This window comes from Sesamum indicum, linkage group LG9, assembly GCF_000512975.1.
Source record: "Sesamum indicum cultivar Zhongzhi No. 13 linkage group LG9, S_indicum_v1.0, whole genome shotgun sequence".
Classification (NCBI taxonomy): domain Eukaryota; kingdom Viridiplantae; phylum Streptophyta; class Magnoliopsida; order Lamiales; family Pedaliaceae; genus Sesamum; species Sesamum indicum.
Window position 1 is genome coordinate 2,549,992 of NC_026153.1, and position 17,965 is coordinate 2,567,956.

Genomic DNA, 17,965 nt, shown 5'->3' on the forward strand with positions numbered 1-17,965 from the left:
AAATTTTTTATATATAAAAACTTTTTCCAAGTGTTTTTTTCCCTCCATTATATAGCTATTGTTATTTAAAAATAAATAATATAAAATTTATTAATAGTTCTTGCAATAAAAGTTTATATATGCAGTTAATAATTAAGAAGAAGGGGCTCCTTGCAATTACTGGTTACATTTGGGAGGAATTTACAATTATACCAATATTTTCAACATAGTCTTCTTTTACATTTTAGTAGAAGTTCAAAAAAATAAATAATTAGAGTTTTTTCTTAGAAAAAAAAAAAAAGTTAAGCTGACTTGGAATAGTTGAACAACTTTTGGAGTTCATGACCCAAACTTTATTATAAATATATATAAGAAAGTCTGATCGAATTATTTTATAATTATTCTCTTAAATATAAGTAACTAAGTCAAAATATATTTTTCAAGTTTCACAAATTAACACATAATTTTTAAAAAAATTGTGGGTTTTTCCACCAAATGGAACCAAAATTGTAAAATTAAAGTACTAAAATTTATTCATACAAAATGAAAATTACTTCCCTTTAAATTACAACAGGAAAATTATATTTTTTCCATAGATATTATATATGGAGTGAATTATAGTGCCCCTGCTACTTAATTAATAGTATGCAGATTGAGCAGGTCAAAATATGAAGTTGAGATTTACCTTCAAAGCCTCGGCCTCCCGCTAGCATACGCATCTCATGCAAGTGCACGCCGCCACGCGCCTTCGACAATGGCGGCCACCACATCCCGATCCCCACTCGCCCCTCTCTATTCCCAGATCCAAAACCCTAAAACCAATCCCTTCTTCACCCTCAAGCTCCCTGAACTACGACCCAACATCTCTCGTCACGCCTGCAGTAGCACCAGAAGTAATAGACGGAAAATCCAAGCAATCGAGCTGCAAAAGATCATCGAGGACTACCCTTATGAGTTTAATTCTAAAGATTCTCCCACTTCACTTCCTCGTATGTTTTAATTTTGTTGGTTTTTGTTTCATGGCTTGGTGTTTCTAGGTATTAGGGGATTGATTTTCTTCTTCTGCTTCTTTGAAATTCTCGATTATTTTCAGGGCCTCTGACTTCTGCTCAACTGTCTAATTTGACCTCCGAAGGGTCTCGTCTCCGCGTTGCCTATCAGGTTTTGCATTAGGGATATTTTTGTTTTTCAAAGTCTTCTTCTGTTAATGATACAAACTTCGATGCACACGGTACAACATCTAAGTGCGTTGGGTGCGACATATAGTTGTTGTACCTTGTGCTATTACATTGTACTGTGATTAGTATATTTTCTGCGGTAGATGAGTGCATATGTTTCTGATATCAGTTAAATCTTATGAAAGGGGGTTCGAGGTGCGTACAGTGAATCTGCAGCCGAGAAGGCATATCCCAATTGTGAAGCAGTTCCATGTGAACAATTTGACACGGCTTTTGAAGTCAGTAATCAGATTTCCTTTTCTTTTGGTGTATTAAATCAATCATACTTCTTGGAAATACTTCCTAATGTGGTTAATTTTTATAATACTATGGCCGAACTGCATTTTCTTTAGATGAATGTAGGCATATCTTATGAGGCTAAGATGAACGACGAGACATCAAATGTTGTTGGTAGGATTGCCTTTTGGATCAAACGTGGGAAATATATGATAATAGAGCTTTCTCCATCAATTAAAGTTCTTGCTTTGCTGTTTTCATCCGATCAGAATGTTGCAAGCTCCTTTCTAAGCTGGTTTAGTTTACTTCTCTATTACATACAATTATTTCCAAAATTCCCAAGTAGTTACTGAGTCAAATTTGTGGTTAAAAGTATTCCATTCTGGGTGTTAGGCCATTCTGCTCAGCAAATGATCCTTTTTGTTTCATACCATTTTGTGTCCTCATCTTAACTTTTTTATATATGAGAAAGACAGCCTTGTTGTTATACATGATGCACTAAGTACAAAGTTGCACAACCATATGATGCAATAAAGAAAAGCACCCCAATCCTACTGACATATAAAGACTTGCCCATAATGATGAAATATCCCAAAACAATTTCAAATATGATTTCACATTTTTTTTATCTTTCTACCTTATCTTTAAATGTCCATGTTCCAGTTCTCTTTATCCCTATTCCCCACTCTTAATTAGGGTTCTGCATTGGTTAGTGCTGGGTGGGATCTCATTTAAGATGTAGTAATTTTGACAAATAATTTTTGAGTTCCTTTAAATGGCAATTTAGGATTGTTTGAATCTGGTCATGTTGAAGTAGTAATGTTTGGATGACCTGCTCATTGGAAATATTTTTGGATTGAATATCAAAGGCACGATATTATCACATGAATGGTATGTGAAATAGTCAGGTAGAGAAAGGAACTCGACGACCTAATACTTAGCTAATGTGACATGGACTCTGGGAAAGAAAAGGGTGGCATTATATAGTAATAGAAATGCTTTTGGACATCTCTGTAAAATGGAGGCAACAGATGTGGGCAGATGGAGGAGTTTATATTTGTGATTTACCAACATACTTTGCATTGTAAGTTGAGAGGTCAATATTTTGGGGAGTTGAACCAGTCGCTGTCTCTTCTCTTTCAATTTCGTTAAACTAACATTATTTTTCTTGACTATAATTTTGCAAAGGAGCAGTACTCACTGAAACTTGCTATTTCCAACAAATAACTATGGAGGAACTATTGCCTGATTTATCATTTTTTTATTCCATGTTGGTTCCATGATTTACAGGCTGTTGAAAGGTGGCTTGTGGATAGAGCAGTTTTGCCTATAGAAAATTCTTTAGGTGGCAGCATTCACAGGAATTATGACCTTCTTCTCCGACATAGGTTGCATATCGTAGGTGAAGTTAAACTTGCAATCAGACATTGCTTACTAGCTAACCATGACGTCAAGGTTGAAGACCTTAAGAGGGTTCTTAGCCATCCACAGGTACCTCAAAGTGAATAAACCCATTTCATTAATCTTTTATGACATGCAACTCACAATCTGTAACTTCTGATGATGCAGGCTCTTGCACAGTGTGAGAACACATTAACTCAATTAGGGCTTGTTAGAGAAGCTGTGGATGATACTGCTGGTGCAGCAAAGGTAATTAATAGCTATCAGTTTTTTGCATATGCAGTTTGATTTAATACTGTATCAGAGACCAATAAATCTTGTCTTTTTGCATTTTTTACCTGGCTAATAGCTATAGAGGAGTTTGAGAACAATATTCTGAAGTCTGGGCCTTTCGACCAAAGCATAGTCTTGCGTGATTAGATTTGGGAAAGAACCCTATTGATTTTCTTGACAGTGTTTATGTTGTTTCTTGCTGTAATTGGGATCAATTGAGTTTGACTTTATTCTTACCTTACACTTCTTTCTTGAATGGTAGCATGTTGCTTTCCATAAACTCAAGGATGCTGGTGCAGTTGCTAGCATGACTGCTGCTAAAATCTATGGTCTGAATGTACTTGCTGAGGACATACAGGTTTGTCTATGGATATTGTAAATGATTTTTGGCATATATACAATTCCAACACATATTTTCAGACTTGAAACATTTAGTCACACATCTACTTCACTTTCCAGGATGATTCTGATAATGTCACTCGATTCCTTATGCTGGCTAGGGAGCCTATCATACCAGGCACTGATAAACCTTTCAAGGTTAGCCTTCCTAGATCAGCAACTAATTTGATTGACGAGAAAATTCAGAACCCGGACTTGCAATTCTATTTACTTCAAAATGTAATTTCTCCCATCCACCTTCTCATTATTCACATTAATCATGTATCAGACCAGTATAGTCTTCTCACTTGAGGAAGGTCCTGGGATGCTTTTTAAAGCACTTGCTGTATTTGCTATGAGGAATATCAACCTTACGAAGGTGAATTTAGTGTCTAAGTTACTTTATGTGAGGTTTTTTGTATGGCTGAACTACAAAATTGGTTTTCATGCCTATGCAGATTGAAAGTCGTCCACTTCCAAAGCGGGCTCTACAAACACCTGATGAGAATGCCACTTGCTTCCCTAAGTACATGCAGAAATCTTCCATCTTTTAATATATGAATCTCTACTGAAATTCATTATACATTCACACGTTTGGTATCTAATATGTCACGTTTCTTATAATGCATACTTCTATGTGTCTGTTTCTAGTGGAATGTTTCTTATCAAGCACATATGTGTCTGTTTCTAGTGGAATGTTTCTTATCAAGCACATCTTCTACTATCTGGCTATTTTGTTAGTTCAAATGTGTCTTTAGCCAAGCATCTGAAAATTGATTTTGACTAATAGATTCTTGAAAGTTGATTTGTGAAAATTGTTTGAAGTTGGATTCAAATTCAAGAAGCAAAGTTTATTGTCTTTTAATATTAGAGAATTCACATGTTTGATTCTTTACCTGGAGTTCATCTTTTGCAATAGGCAGCCTTGATCCTAATTTAAGCATGGGTCAAAACTCATCATAAAAATGGCAGTTGTTTTCCCAACTCGATTCTCAATTTTTCAAAAGCTTTTACTAAATTTCCCTAGAGTAAGATGGGTAATCAGGTGTCAAATTCCTGCACAGGTACTTCCCGTATCTTTTCTATGTTGATTTTGAAGCATCCATGGCAGATGAAAGAGCTCAAAATGCTCTTGGTCATCTGAAGGTACGTCCTGCTCCATTCTCAAATCCTGCATGTAGTAATTATTTTCATGAAGCAACATCACAGTTGTACATTCTTGGCAGGAGTTTGCAACATTTATGAGGGTGCTTGGAAGCTACCCTGCAGACAACGGCCTTCCATAAGAAGAATTCTTGTAAGGTGACAATATCTGATAACTATCATATAGTAGATCTGTGAGTGTGCCATGCTTTTGTACTGGAATTGTTTATTTTTGACGTGTTAATGTATATACAAGTGAAGTAACATAGCGGAGGTTGTGGGGTCAGTTCTTAGCTTTAGTGACATTACTTTATATTGCAAAATCAGGACTAAGTATCACTCGTTAATAAGAAGCTACCTACAATTATTTCTTGAGGAACGATTTGTTACAAGCATCTTAAGAATATGAATTATTTCGCTTGGGTTGTTAGTGGGTAATCTAGTGAAGATTATATACTGGTAACTGGTGGTAAGGCTATTCATTGTGTGTCATCTCACTATTACGGGAGCCAAATCTTTATCATGATAATTGCGTCTCGGTTGATTAAGACTCATGTTTTAGCAGGCATAACATCTTAATTCTAACTTGCATGAGGCGTATGAACTTCTCTTTTTTCCTTTTGTGAAACTTAAACTGAGCTCTGATGAAGTAACTCAGATCCTTCCCCCTCCTGAAGTAAAATGTAAAGAGGATAAAAAAAGAACCTGATTTGGTTATATGTCATTTACATATTTCTTTATTTAGACTCCATCCACATTTATGTGATATGGCGCAACAACTTCCTACATATCTTATGTCCTTAATGCTGACAATGATGCAGGTCTTCCCATTTGGATGATATATGTTCATATCCAAAAGAAGAAAGTTTTTAAGGAGTTTGTACAATGTGTTCGCTAATGCAAAATTGAATAACATTATGCTAGAGAAGAGCAAGCGCCATGAGCTGTCAGCATAAGTTGCAATTCACCAATGCTGTTATTCTTTCATGTAATTACTTAATTTTGCTTTTCACTTCTTTTTGCCCGATCCATCGTGGGTGGAGAGATAGGGACATGTGATCCAAGAACCACACTGCACTTCTTTACAATTGATTATATTTTTGGTCAATCAAGTTAGCTGTACTAACACTTAAGAAATTTTTTGAAGAGAAGGAGATCTTTGATCCTCCTGTGTTGTTTTATTGCAGCTGAACCATTTGTTGACTTGGACATCGAGCTTCGATATTTTATATGTTCTGTTGAATCCATGTCTTATTAGTTTTTTTCTAACAGTTTTGCTTACCTTTTACCTTTTATCAATGTCTTAATAGTTGATGAATAAGAATTCTCTACACCCTGGTGAGATGGGATTTAATATCTCCAGCAAGCTCCATGTAGAAACTAAAAAAAACACGGGGCCATTGTCAGTGACTAGTATAGCTGTCCATTGTCAAGTATAGCTCGCCTTGTTAGAATGTATTCTTAATTTAAGGAGGGGCTATCCTGCCTCCATTTGGACCATAATTCCAATTTATTTCATAGATCAGGTAAGAAAAATATCATTAATACTAGAATTGGTGGGGTGTATCAGGTCAAGGCGATAGTGCAACGGCAAGGGTACACTTGAAAGCCCCAGCGATATTAAACTGATAAGAATATTCTTAGCCAAAAGGCCGAAAAAGGTATAATTAATGAAATGTCAGAGCCCAGTTATTTGTAGCAGCAGCAGTCCTTCTGTATGGTCTGCCCCTTTCCAATCGTATTAGATGCTTTGGTGAGCAGTGTAGGACGAATTCAGGTTGCGGACGTTCTTTGTCGTCCTAATGAAGGCAGAAGAAGGGCTCTAAATTTCTCGGCTGCTACTGCACTCGCTTTTGATTTCTAGTTATCTGCTGCATTCACCTCTGATTTCTACTTGGTGTAGTTGAAGTCCTACCATGAGGATGAGGGTTTGATTTTCCCTGATGCACATGCTTTCAACTAAATAAAAATTCCAGGCATGGTTTATAGTACCGGTCAATATTCAATGTCTTGGAGATAATGTCCAATATTATTGGATGAAGTCACCAACACAAACGACATCATTAATCATATCAGCATACTGGCGGCATGCACATTAATTAAACACTGTTATTATGAATTAACTATTTTTTTATATTTTACTTTGTCTTATTCTTGAACATCTTAACACAAACTAATTTTAACATATTATAATGTATGTTTTCATATGGTTCAATAAATATAATCACATAACCTACCAATATTATCATCCATGCTGCAACTTTAAACTATAATTCTAAAGCAACCAAAATGAAATATAAATTTCAAACATAAATTGTAGGGTGGGAAACATAAATTAGAGTATGCCGTTGAATAAGATAAATACACGGTATTCTTTAGTAAAAAGCCAAAGAATACTTCACTCTGTGTTGTCTCAGTAAGGAAAAATTATTTTTTAATTGCAAGAAAAAACAAAAATTAAGGAAAAGGTGTGAGTGTGCAACAGCCTTGAAATTTTAGTTACAGCCCGGATCTCTAACACGATTTTTTTTTTTTAAAAAAATAAAGCCACACGCAGATTTGGAATTTTTGACCAATTTTTTTTTAATAAATGACAAACAAAAATCCCAGATCTGACAGAATTTATGCTTCAGAACAATGTGACACATGCATATTTTTCTGTGTCAGAATCAAGATTTCACAAAAGTAAAAGCTTTGTTTGGATTCCACTCTTTGCGTTTTTCGAGACAAAACACCGAAGGTTTGTTTTTGTGTTTTTACACCTTATCTGTATGTTTTTCTGGTTTTCAACTTTACATATAATATATATATATTTATATATATATAAAATATAAAACAGACATGATTTGACAATAAACAGTAATTTTTGTCTCCAAAAAATACAATACTAAACATAAAATATTTATATATATACATATTTATATATAAAATTATATATAAAAATATATGATTTGACAATGAACAGTCATTTTTGTCTCCCAAATCCCAACATCAAACCTACACCACTTAAAATATTTATATATATACATATTTATATATAAAAATATATGATTTGACAATGAACAGTGATTTTTGTCTCCCAAATTCCAACATCAAACCTGCACCACTTATTTTAAAATATTTTAAATTACCCCAAAACACAAATCCAAATATATCATCTATTTTCAACACACACTAACTTATCTCTATTTTCAAAACACAAAAGAAAACAACTAAAACACAAATCTAAACACAATGAAAAAAATTCATTTCTTGACATGTATGCATCCAATCAAGAGAAAGTAAAGGGTAAATTACAACAACCTCCCTTGAAATTTAACATAATTACAAATACCCCTTGTTGTACGAAAAATTACAAATATCCTCTTGATGTTTGATAAAATATGTAATCTTTGAACTGGGGTATGAAATTGTCAACTTTACCCTTATTGTATTTTTTTTTATTTTAAAAAAAATTAAACACTTATAAAAAATCGAACGGGATGGATGAAATTTTTTAAAAAATTATAAATAATTATCCAGTTAGTCCATTAAAAAATCAAAAAAATTTAAAAAATAAATAAAATTATAATTTTTAATCCACAAGGGTATTTTTTGGTTAGTTCATTACAAAAAATAGATGAAAACCTAATGGATTGGGCTAATTGTTAGACAACCATTAAAATCAGGAGGGTCTTGGTAATTTTTGAAACAATGATGGGGTATTCATAATTATGTCAAACCTTAGGAAGGGTCGTTGTAATTTACCCAAAAGTAAATTTGGGCATTGATAGTAGAAGGACCACAAGCAATTGATAAAACTTAGTGCGAAAAATTATTGTGAGGAAAAAATTTTAGTAGTTGAAAAAAATTTGTTATTGAGAGTAGAATTATGACTAATTTTGGTCCGCATGATAGTCGTATATTATACAGGCAATCAACTCATTGATCTGAAAATGTGCCCGTAGGTCAAGACACAATCTTTAATGTATAGCGTGGTGATATTTCTTTTTTTTTTTTTTTTTCAGCTTCTTCAACTTGTTCTACGCCGCAGTCGTGTTCTTCAAGTGTTGCAGAATATGAATTTTTTAGGAGTTATCCAGTATTGTCATATTCAAATTGACCAACATCTTATTACTGCTTTAGTAGAAAGATGGAGACCCAAAACTCATATTTTTCATTTTCTTTGATACACGGTCTGAAAATCTAGAATACATAGTTCAATATTTTCAAACCAAGCATATCAGTGTCCAGATGCAATCACTCAACAACGGTCTCCGGATTCCATTTCTACAATGCAAATATGTACCTAGGTAATTTCTGCACAAAGCTTTTCCAAGTTCCATAAACCTCTTCTTGAGCCGCTTTTAAAGCCTGTCAAGCTTTATGATAAGATATTTTAAAATCAAACCTATCTTTCACATTTTGTTGGACATAGTTGATGTCATATGTTAGGTCTTAACGAACCATACCAAGCAGATGTGTTGCAATTAATCTCTTATCAAGTTACAATGATTAATAGAAATCTCATTTATCAAACAGATGTGTGGTCCCACGTACTTGGTAATATTAAATAATCTCATATTGGCTTTGAATATCCTTCGTAGCATCCAATTGCACCCAGTGGCCTCATTGTACTTGAACGCAATTTTTCACAGTTTTGGTTTGCTCTCAACCACATGATATTCTAGTCTTGCAAACCTCATTGAGAAATTTTGTACACTCACGTTCAAGTGTGCTTTACCCTTGAAAACCATTCCACATTCAAGCTCTCCAGAATTTGAGTCGCAAAAATGACCCCAACTTTCAGAAGAGATATTGTACGAGTCGACAAAGATCTCTGTATGTGTTTTACTGAAAAATGGACGGATAGAAAAAAGATGGGCTCGATGAAACTGGTATGTTCAAATCAATTCCCTCTTCAACACGGATTGGTCTTTAACTCGAATGTTGATTGCACAATCTAAAAATGAAAACTCTAACAAATAGTATGTCGATATACTCCATTTATTTATTATTTTTTTCCTTTGAAATATAGTACGATAAAAATAATTAATTACTCTTTTACAAATCATTTATTCTTTAACATCTAGTGTTGATCTCAGAATCTGAAAAATTTATATTTTTGTATTTTGCGTTGCGACGAGATATTTTTACCATTTAATAAAATTCCAATACTACATCATTCATTTATTACTTTTTGCCGTTGAAACATAATATGGTAAAAATTATTAATTATTCTTGCACAAATTATACAGTGATTAACATCGAGCGTTACATGCACAAAATCTTGAAATGAAAAGTCGGAATAGCAAACTTAATTAATTGTGCATTGTGTACTATATAAATAGGGTGGTTGAGATCGTTTTCATAGCACTACTCAACCAAACTCAAAAATAATTTGTTTTCAGGGATCTAAGGTAATTAGTTTTCATAGCATTGCACGCTCTAATTTTTTTCATATCGTCCAATAAATACATCAATGAAATAATAAGTGTTGTTTCACTTAATTTAGACGAGAATTTAGCATATACATAAAGTACTTTACATATGTTAATTTTTTGGAATTTTATTGTATTTATAGTTTTTTATATTAATGTTCATAATTCAATTTATATTACTTTTCTTATATAAGTAATTGACATATATAATATTCAATAAGTATATTATGAAGAAAAACATATGAGTTTGTTGGACAAACAATATCCAGTCTTAAAATTAATAAAAATTGGACAAACATATATTTATATTATTTATTTTGAGATGGTTTTGATCAATTTGGTTTGTATGTCAGAGTTGATTATTTATTAATGCATAATTATAGCATATCTATGTCTGAACTAAATGTGAATATCTTGTTAATTCTCGATGTGCAATGGTCCACTAGATATGCACACTACATGCATGCAAAATGCACCAACAATTTTTCAGACTTAATTGTGCTATTATTGTTAATGTGAATATATATGTGTGTGTTCAAGTATTAAACTCTCTCTCTCTCTCTCTCTCTATATATATATATATATATATATATATAAACTCTGATAATGATGAAAGAAAAGTTATTAATGGAAGGATATATCTTATGTTTCTAATATATAGCTTGTTACAAATATTTTTGTTATTAATTTTCTTTAATGGTGTTAAAAATTATGTTGTGGTTCTAGCGAATCAAACATGTTTACCGTAGAAGAATTGGCCAGTTTTCATGGAGTCATACAGAACACACAAGAGTTTTTAGAGATTGACTGCGGTTGCACGAATCCCAGATACGGTGACACACCTGGGAAATTTAGAGCTTATGTCGATGGAAGACTTGAGATTGATTGCAAGTGCACGGAAGATTGTCCGAGAGGTATAATTATCTGAGTAATACAATAGACCCAATAATTCTTCTGACTCGTGCGATTTGCATTAAAACTATTTTTACAGCTCCAGATTCAAAAGCCAATGTCTTGATATATATATATATATATATATATTGATAATTATCTCTATTAATAATTACTTCTCCAATGTTCATAAGTTCATATTATTTTCATTGAAAAATAAATATCATGAAGCTACAAACATTAAAAAAAAAAAAAGATAAAATATTTTACATTAATATGGATTTTGCTAAATGATTTCACAGGTAGTTTATCCTTAAAGGCTAAAGAAGAATAAATGTTTCACATTTTATGATTTGAATGAGTACTCGTTTACTTTATATATTGCAGTTAATTTATCCCCAGTTGAGTTTGCTAGACATGCTGGGAAAACCAACGCCCATAACAACTGGATGAGTCAGATTTGGGTGTTTACTCGTGATGGTCATAAAGTTGCTCTAAGGCGGACTTGTTTATTGAAGCATTACAGACATACTTTTCAGAGACCCTTACGTCAAGTAACTCATCGAGATGAGTTTGTACGTTGTTCTCGATGTGACAAACAACGTAGATTTAGCCTCCGAACTAGAGAGGCTTGCAGGATCTACCATTATGCTCTTGTCGACAATAATTGGAAATGTTCAGACATACCAGACCACTCGTAAGTATACACGTGCGTCAATTTTGTCCGATGAAGAATATGCACATTTGCAATTTTATCAAAAATTGTTCAAGGTTGGAAACTTATTTCATTTTTCGGATTATGCAATGTAGTAAAATAATACTACAACAAGTTCTTAAAAAATAATTAAATGATTGCTTACTTATAAAATGCTATACCAAGTTATGAAACTTATTTCATGAAAAAGTATGTGAGCATGAGAACAAAAGTATAATTATCATTCTTTATACTCATTTTTAAACTTTCAGGTTAACGTGCGATGATGCAGAGGAGCGTGAATCTCGAAAGGTATGCAGAGGTTGTCCTAGAGCTCCAAGATGTGAGGGTTGTGAGCAGTGTGTGTGTTTAGGTTGCGACAACTGTCGCTTTGAAGATTGTCACTGTCAAACGTGCGTTGAATACATTATGAACATGTGACTTTCTTTTAAGATCTATCTTTAGTGTTTTACAAATAAGAATATCACAACGAGTGAATTATATTTAAGAATTTCTCATTATTGCAACATGCATACAGAAATATAAATTTGCTATTTTGACTTTTTATTGTTTAGATTGTGCAATCAACAAACAGTTTTTGGGATGCAATGGTTTTTACAAGAATAATTAATTAACTTTTTTCATGTTATATTTCGATGGCGAAAAGAAATAAATGAATGATGAAGTGTTGGCAATTTTTTGTTATTGCGACATACATAAAAAGCAATAAATTTGTTATACTGACTTCTCACTTTTCGAATTTGTGCGATTAACGTACGATATTGATGACTACATAATTTCTTGAAGAATGATTAACTGTGCTTATCATATTACATTTCAACAGTAAAAAGACATAAATTAATGATGTAATGTTGGCAATTTTCTACAAAATGAACAAAAACATTTTATTGCAACATACATACAAAAATATAAATTTGTTATTTTGACTTTTTATTTTTCAGATTGTGCGATCAATGCACGATGTTGAGGACTAAAATTTCTACAACAATGAATTATTTTTACCATATTATATTTGAAGGACAAAAGAAAATAAATAATAACATATTATTGACAATTTCCTATAAATGACATGGAGATTTTATTGCGACATACATAAATTTGTTCTAATATGACTTTTCATATTCCAGATTGTGAGTTGATCAACGCACGATGTTAAGGACTTAATTATTTCTAGGACAATAATTTAATTATTTTTACCATGTTATATTTCAGGGCAAAGAAATAAAGGAATAACGTATTGTTTCGCAGCTTATTGTGCAGGACAAGAACATCTTATTGAGATATACATGCAAAACTATAAATTTGCTATATTGACTCCATTGTCCAGATTGTGCGATCTAAGAACAATAATTAGTTATTCTTGCCATATTATTATTTTAACCGCAAAAATAAATAAATAAATAAATGAAGGACGTATTATTGACAATTTTCTGTAAGCAACAAAACATGTTATTGTGATTTGTGACACATATATGTTCTATGTTCCTTAAAATCACGGAAATATATTATGATTATCTGAATACCTTTGTAATTAAGACCTTATCCTATCCCATTGCCAAATTATATTGGATGATTGCATAATATAAAGACTTTTAAGGGTAGGGTTCATACAAATTTATGAATTGATTCCAATTATCTGAAAGAAAATATAAACTCATTAAATTCATATTCTCAACCTCTACCTTTTTTTTTCTTTTAACAAATAGATTTCGACTTCGTGGAGATAATTTCTGAATTTTCCAAAACCTTCATTTTTATTTTCATCAATTTAAAACAATTGTGCTTAGAAAAATCATTGCTAAAAGTAACAATAACTAATTCTTGTCAGTCAAAATTCCTCGATATTCACAAAACTCAAGACCTCCTAATAATTTCGGAAGCACTTTTAATTATAAGAATTACTCTTAAATTACTCATTCTTCAAAACAATAATTAACAGTGCATGCAGAATGCTCTATAATTTATAGCGCACCGCTAGGTAGAGGAATAATAAGAACATTAGTGAAACTAAAATTGGTGGGGTGCGCCAGGCCAAGGAAATAGTGCAACGCCAAGGCGACGCTTGAGAGCCCCAGCAGCAAGCTGCCGTGATGGGCTCTCCCCCTCGAAAAATTAATTTAATATCATGTGAGCCAATGGCTCACGTATCAGATATTAAACTGATAAGAACAGATACTACACTTGATCTTAGCCAAAAGGCCGAGAAAGGTATGCTTTTCTTGATCCTGAAAGAGTCATTTTATAATTCGATACCGCTATTTCTTCTTTCAGAAACCGATGTGGGATAGATGGTCTAACTTTCTTGTCTCCGGAGAACAAATATGGCAGGTGCTTGGAGTTTTTCTCTTTACAAATTAAAACTTGGCTAAGGCTCTACCTATAAACTGTATATAATGCAACACAAGGTAAAGTCTGGTTATACAGATCGAACTCTTTGCGGGGACTCTACCCTCCAAGCTTCAGGTCTCTGTATTGTGTCCTCGTATGCGTATGCGAGAGGAGGAATAAAACAGGCCAAAAACCCTACTAGAGCAGTACTCTTGTTTCACAAACAAAACTTGAAAAACTTAAGACTACAAAAACATCATTTGCAAAAAAGATCTGCACTTATCAATACTCATGAAGCATACAAGCAAAGTGCAGGTTATGAGTCCGCTGTGACATTGTTTAACAACCATTCAGCCAGCATAATTCACTGCTTAGACATTAGACTTCTTACTAGTTCCAAGATATCATTTCGCATCTTAGAGACATGAGATGGTGTAATCTGCTCCTTAATGGCAGCAAACCACAGATCGTCTGTGCCCCTGGGTCTGTCATTTTGATACCATTCACAGATTACTCTTGCAATGGCTGTAACATATAGGCCACAATCGTAACCATTATCTTGCCTTGGTGAACTGGAGCATTCGACATACTTGGCATCCGATGCTGTATAAGAAATTACAGCTCTATACACCCGCTTGGCGTGTGCGTTGTTGATGCCTCCACTGCTGTCGTGATGGACAAACACATTAGCGTTTCTCTCGAATGCAAGTAAGCTCCAGTGACTCCCGCCTTCTGCCATACTTACGTCAGCATTATCATTTATGGGAAATATTATCAACTTCCTTCGCTGTAGATGAAGGGGCTCGACAAAATCTTTGAGGCTCGAGATATCTGGGCACTCTTTTATCCAGAAAGCAATTGAAGGTGGTATGAGGAGGATGTCCTCGGATGGATAGCAAGATGTCAGATAACTGAAATAGAACTCAATTATGCGATCATTAAGGAAATATGGACCACTAAGAATGTCAATGTCTGATCGCCTCAGGACAACATCATTGTAGCTGAGAATTTTCTCATCAGCCTTTGCTTTTGCCATTTCTGAAATGTCAATTATACACCTGTAACACAAAAGTGATTGTTAAAACAAGATATTATCTATAGAATACAGGAAGAACATCTAATTGAGCATAGAGCTAAAGCTGAAAACGGTATATAGGACGAGAGCCTTCTCTAGGTACAACAAGAACATTGGAGGATATATCCGAATCATACACCATAGGAGGTTATATGACATGAAGAGAAAATTACAGGTTAGCCAATAAGAGTCTTGCTTTGACGTGCAGGACTACAGGTTGAGCTACGATTAAAATGACTATATTTTGGTGATACAAAAGAAATCAGGAATGTCATTATGTTGTTACGACTTACAAAGTCCATTGTTCATTTCAACAGAGGAATTCAGTTTTTGCATGTTTTACAAATTAGTTAAATCTCCGTTGACTTTCTATCGAGAAATATTCAAAAAATCTGAGAGGTTCTTAGGGTTGACAACTTTCTAAGAGATTCAAAAAAGGCAAATCTTTTACCTCGAATGTCTTATTCATCTACTCTTTCTATATATGAGCCCTATGTTCTCTGTCGGAATAGCCCTTTAAATCCAACTAAAGGGGCTTCCCGGTCATAGATATCACTATGTTAAAATGGCAGCCAATACCAGTCTTATAGTAGAAATTGATCTATTTAAATTAAAGCCCTAGCTGTTTATATGTCCCAAAGCATATTTCTTGTTGCACCACCAACTGTGTCACCTTATATAACACCATTTAACCAGACTATACAAACTAATCAGAGAGCAATCAGAACAAGAAAATATCAAGCCAGAAAACTTCTTTCTGCCTTTGAAGTTCATCCAAGGCAGGCAAAATCCTCGGCAGAGAATATGAGTGATGAGCACATGTCTAGAAATAAGTAAAAGTTATAGGAGTCTGCACACCGGCATAAACACAGAAATATAGACACATACCGAAACTCGTACATGAAGAAATCAGTTCAGTCCGAATAAACATTTTATCAAACAATTCATGTTCAACAAAAAGAGTTGAGCAGCATAATACACTAACAGTAAATCATTGAGGAAAGTAGGAAAGCTGTCTTGATTATGTGATCAGCAATGCATAATCGATGAAGAAGGTAGATAACTTTTCATGCTTGCACCGCAAAAACCTCAAAATGCCGAGTACCATGAGGAAACTGGGTAAAAGAGACTCACCAGATAGAATGTGAAGAAATGTGGCCGACAAGACGATGCTCAATGCCTCAAACCCACTGCGTATGCAGTCAGCAAAAATATTCTGTTTGGAAACAGTAAGAAGGAATCAACAAGTGATGATAAATAAGATGAAAACGAAATAATCAGGAAAGAGAACCCACTTCGTGAGGCAAATGTTCATTCAATCGAATCAATCCTACGCGAAACACAACATAAACTACAATAGCATTAACCAATTCAAATATATTATCATCTTCACATAAAAATAAACACAAATTTGAAAACACATATTTTTCAAAATAAAACGAAATCAAAGGTAAGATATAATATGAAATAATATTTTCTTGAAAAATATGCAACAAAACCTTCATTTATTACGTTTTGGGGACTGAAAGTATCTTTTCCAATAAGATTTCATTAATGCCCATAGATATAAGTCGCTATCACGACAACATAAATCAATGTCAGAATCTTTTTATTGTTTTTTCTTTAATAGAAGAAATTAATGTCAGATTCTTTCAACCTAATTATCTGACTAGCCCAACTGTTGATATAAAAATGAAACATTAAATGCACTAGCTAACCAAATGTAACATTCCACATGACTATTTATTAAGCCAGGACTAATACTTCATCTTTCTTGCTACTATTACTGTGAGTGTATTATGCATGGACACAGACACGTCTTGTATACATGTCGAACACGGCATCAAAGTGTTCAAAAATTAAACTAAAAAAAAGGGTAGACACATCTTGAATTTTTCTTTTTTTTTTTTGTAATTTCAAAAAAATTTGAGTTGTCTTTTAAAAAAAAGACTTTAGGCTTAATAAAAAAAATAATTCATTCACTCTTATTAAACTAAAAGTATTATGATGAAATTACTAAAAATTCGAGATATGTTTATGATAATTTAACTAATTTAAATTATCAGAAAATTTTTACCGCGTCCTTTTTAAAATAAACTAATTATGTATATTTTTTAAGTGACAATTAATTAAAAATGTATAATTTTGGAGTCATTTCAACCTTACCAACTAAATTAAATGAGTGTATGTGAAATTTTTAGAAAAGAGCTTTTAAACTTTTAATTTAAAAAAGAATTTTTCAATATTGAGATTGTCAGCTTCTGCTTTTAGAATTGATAAAAAGCCACCTTTGAGACAAAAGCTAGTAGCATATTGGAGGTGCTATAGCTGTTTGGTTATTTTTATTATAATTTTTATATTAGATAAATTCATTTTCTTAGACTACTTTATTTATTTTATAATAATTTTAATTTAGATGTGGCCTTTTGAGCTTATTCTTCAAAATTACACATCTATAATTAATATTGAAGGTTTCAAATAACTTGTAAAAGTTAGCACCATTAAAATTTATATTTTCACATATTTCATATTTAAAAATTTATTTGATAGAGTATCAGATATTATTCATGTAGTGTAGAAAAACATAAATTAAGTTGCTATAATTAATTAATATACATTGCAATCATATTGTGCATTAACAATCCATTATATGGCGTATTAAAGGAAGCATTAATTAATTAAACATTAAGTTTTTCTATGATTCTATCAACATTCAATAGTTTAATAATATAATCAAAATATTTGTAAGAAGTTAACTGTGTAACATATCGATTGAAATATTGTTAAAAAAAATAATATATTTTTAACACACCAAAATAAAAGAATATTTGATCGATTGATCCTATTTTATATTTTTATTCAATTTAATTATTATTAATTTATCACTATTTTTACAAATTCAACAAAT

The 17,965-nt window shown here is 32.7% G+C and overlaps 3 protein-coding genes across 9 annotated transcripts; 2 read left to right on the plus strand and 1 right to left on the minus strand.

The window, feature by feature from the left end:
* Window positions 610–5,871, plus strand: LOC105170337 (arogenate dehydratase/prephenate dehydratase 2, chloroplastic). 2 transcript variants are annotated; one of them, XM_011091061.2, is made up of 12 exons: window positions 610–968; window positions 1,073–1,140; window positions 1,343–1,435; window positions 2,724–2,924; window positions 3,003–3,083; window positions 3,370–3,465; window positions 3,567–3,644; window positions 3,775–3,864; window positions 3,944–4,011; window positions 4,550–4,631; window positions 4,712–4,787; window positions 5,450–5,871. In XM_011091061.2, the coding sequence occupies exons 1-11, from the start codon at window positions 734–736 to the stop codon at window positions 4,769–4,771; spliced, it is 1,152 nt and encodes a 383-aa protein (XP_011089363.1). In that variant the 5' UTR covers window positions 610–733; the 3' UTR covers window positions 4,772–4,787; window positions 5,450–5,871. The 2 variants fall into 2 exon arrangements, with proteins under 2 accessions (XP_011089363.1, XP_011089364.1); XM_011091062.2 differs by having other exon boundaries at window positions 4,712–4,782.
* On the plus strand, window positions 10,785–12,074 carry LOC105170827 (protein ULTRAPETALA 1-like). Its single transcript, XM_011091748.1, has 3 exons — window positions 10,785–10,962; window positions 11,327–11,636; window positions 11,906–12,074. The coding sequence occupies exons 1-3, from the start codon at window positions 10,785–10,787 to the stop codon at window positions 12,072–12,074; spliced, it is 657 nt and encodes a 218-aa protein (XP_011090050.1).
* LOC105170338 (NEDD8-specific protease 1) lies at window positions 13,668–16,575 on the minus strand. Of its 6 annotated transcripts, none has more exons than XM_020696626.1 (3): window positions 16,557–16,575; window positions 16,192–16,273; window positions 13,668–15,040 (listed from the first exon to the last, which is right to left on the minus strand). In XM_020696626.1, the coding sequence occupies exon 3, from the start codon at window positions 15,016–15,018 to the stop codon at window positions 14,347–14,349; it is 672 nt and encodes a 223-aa protein (XP_020552285.1). In that variant the 5' UTR covers window positions 15,019–15,040; window positions 16,192–16,273; window positions 16,557–16,575; the 3' UTR covers window positions 13,668–14,346. The 6 variants fall into 6 exon arrangements, with proteins under 6 accessions (XP_020552285.1, XP_011089365.1, XP_020552284.1 ...); XM_011091063.2 differs by lacking the exon at window positions 16,557–16,575 and adding an exon at window positions 16,353–16,512; XM_020696625.1 differs by lacking the exon at window positions 16,557–16,575 and having other exon boundaries at window positions 16,192–16,334.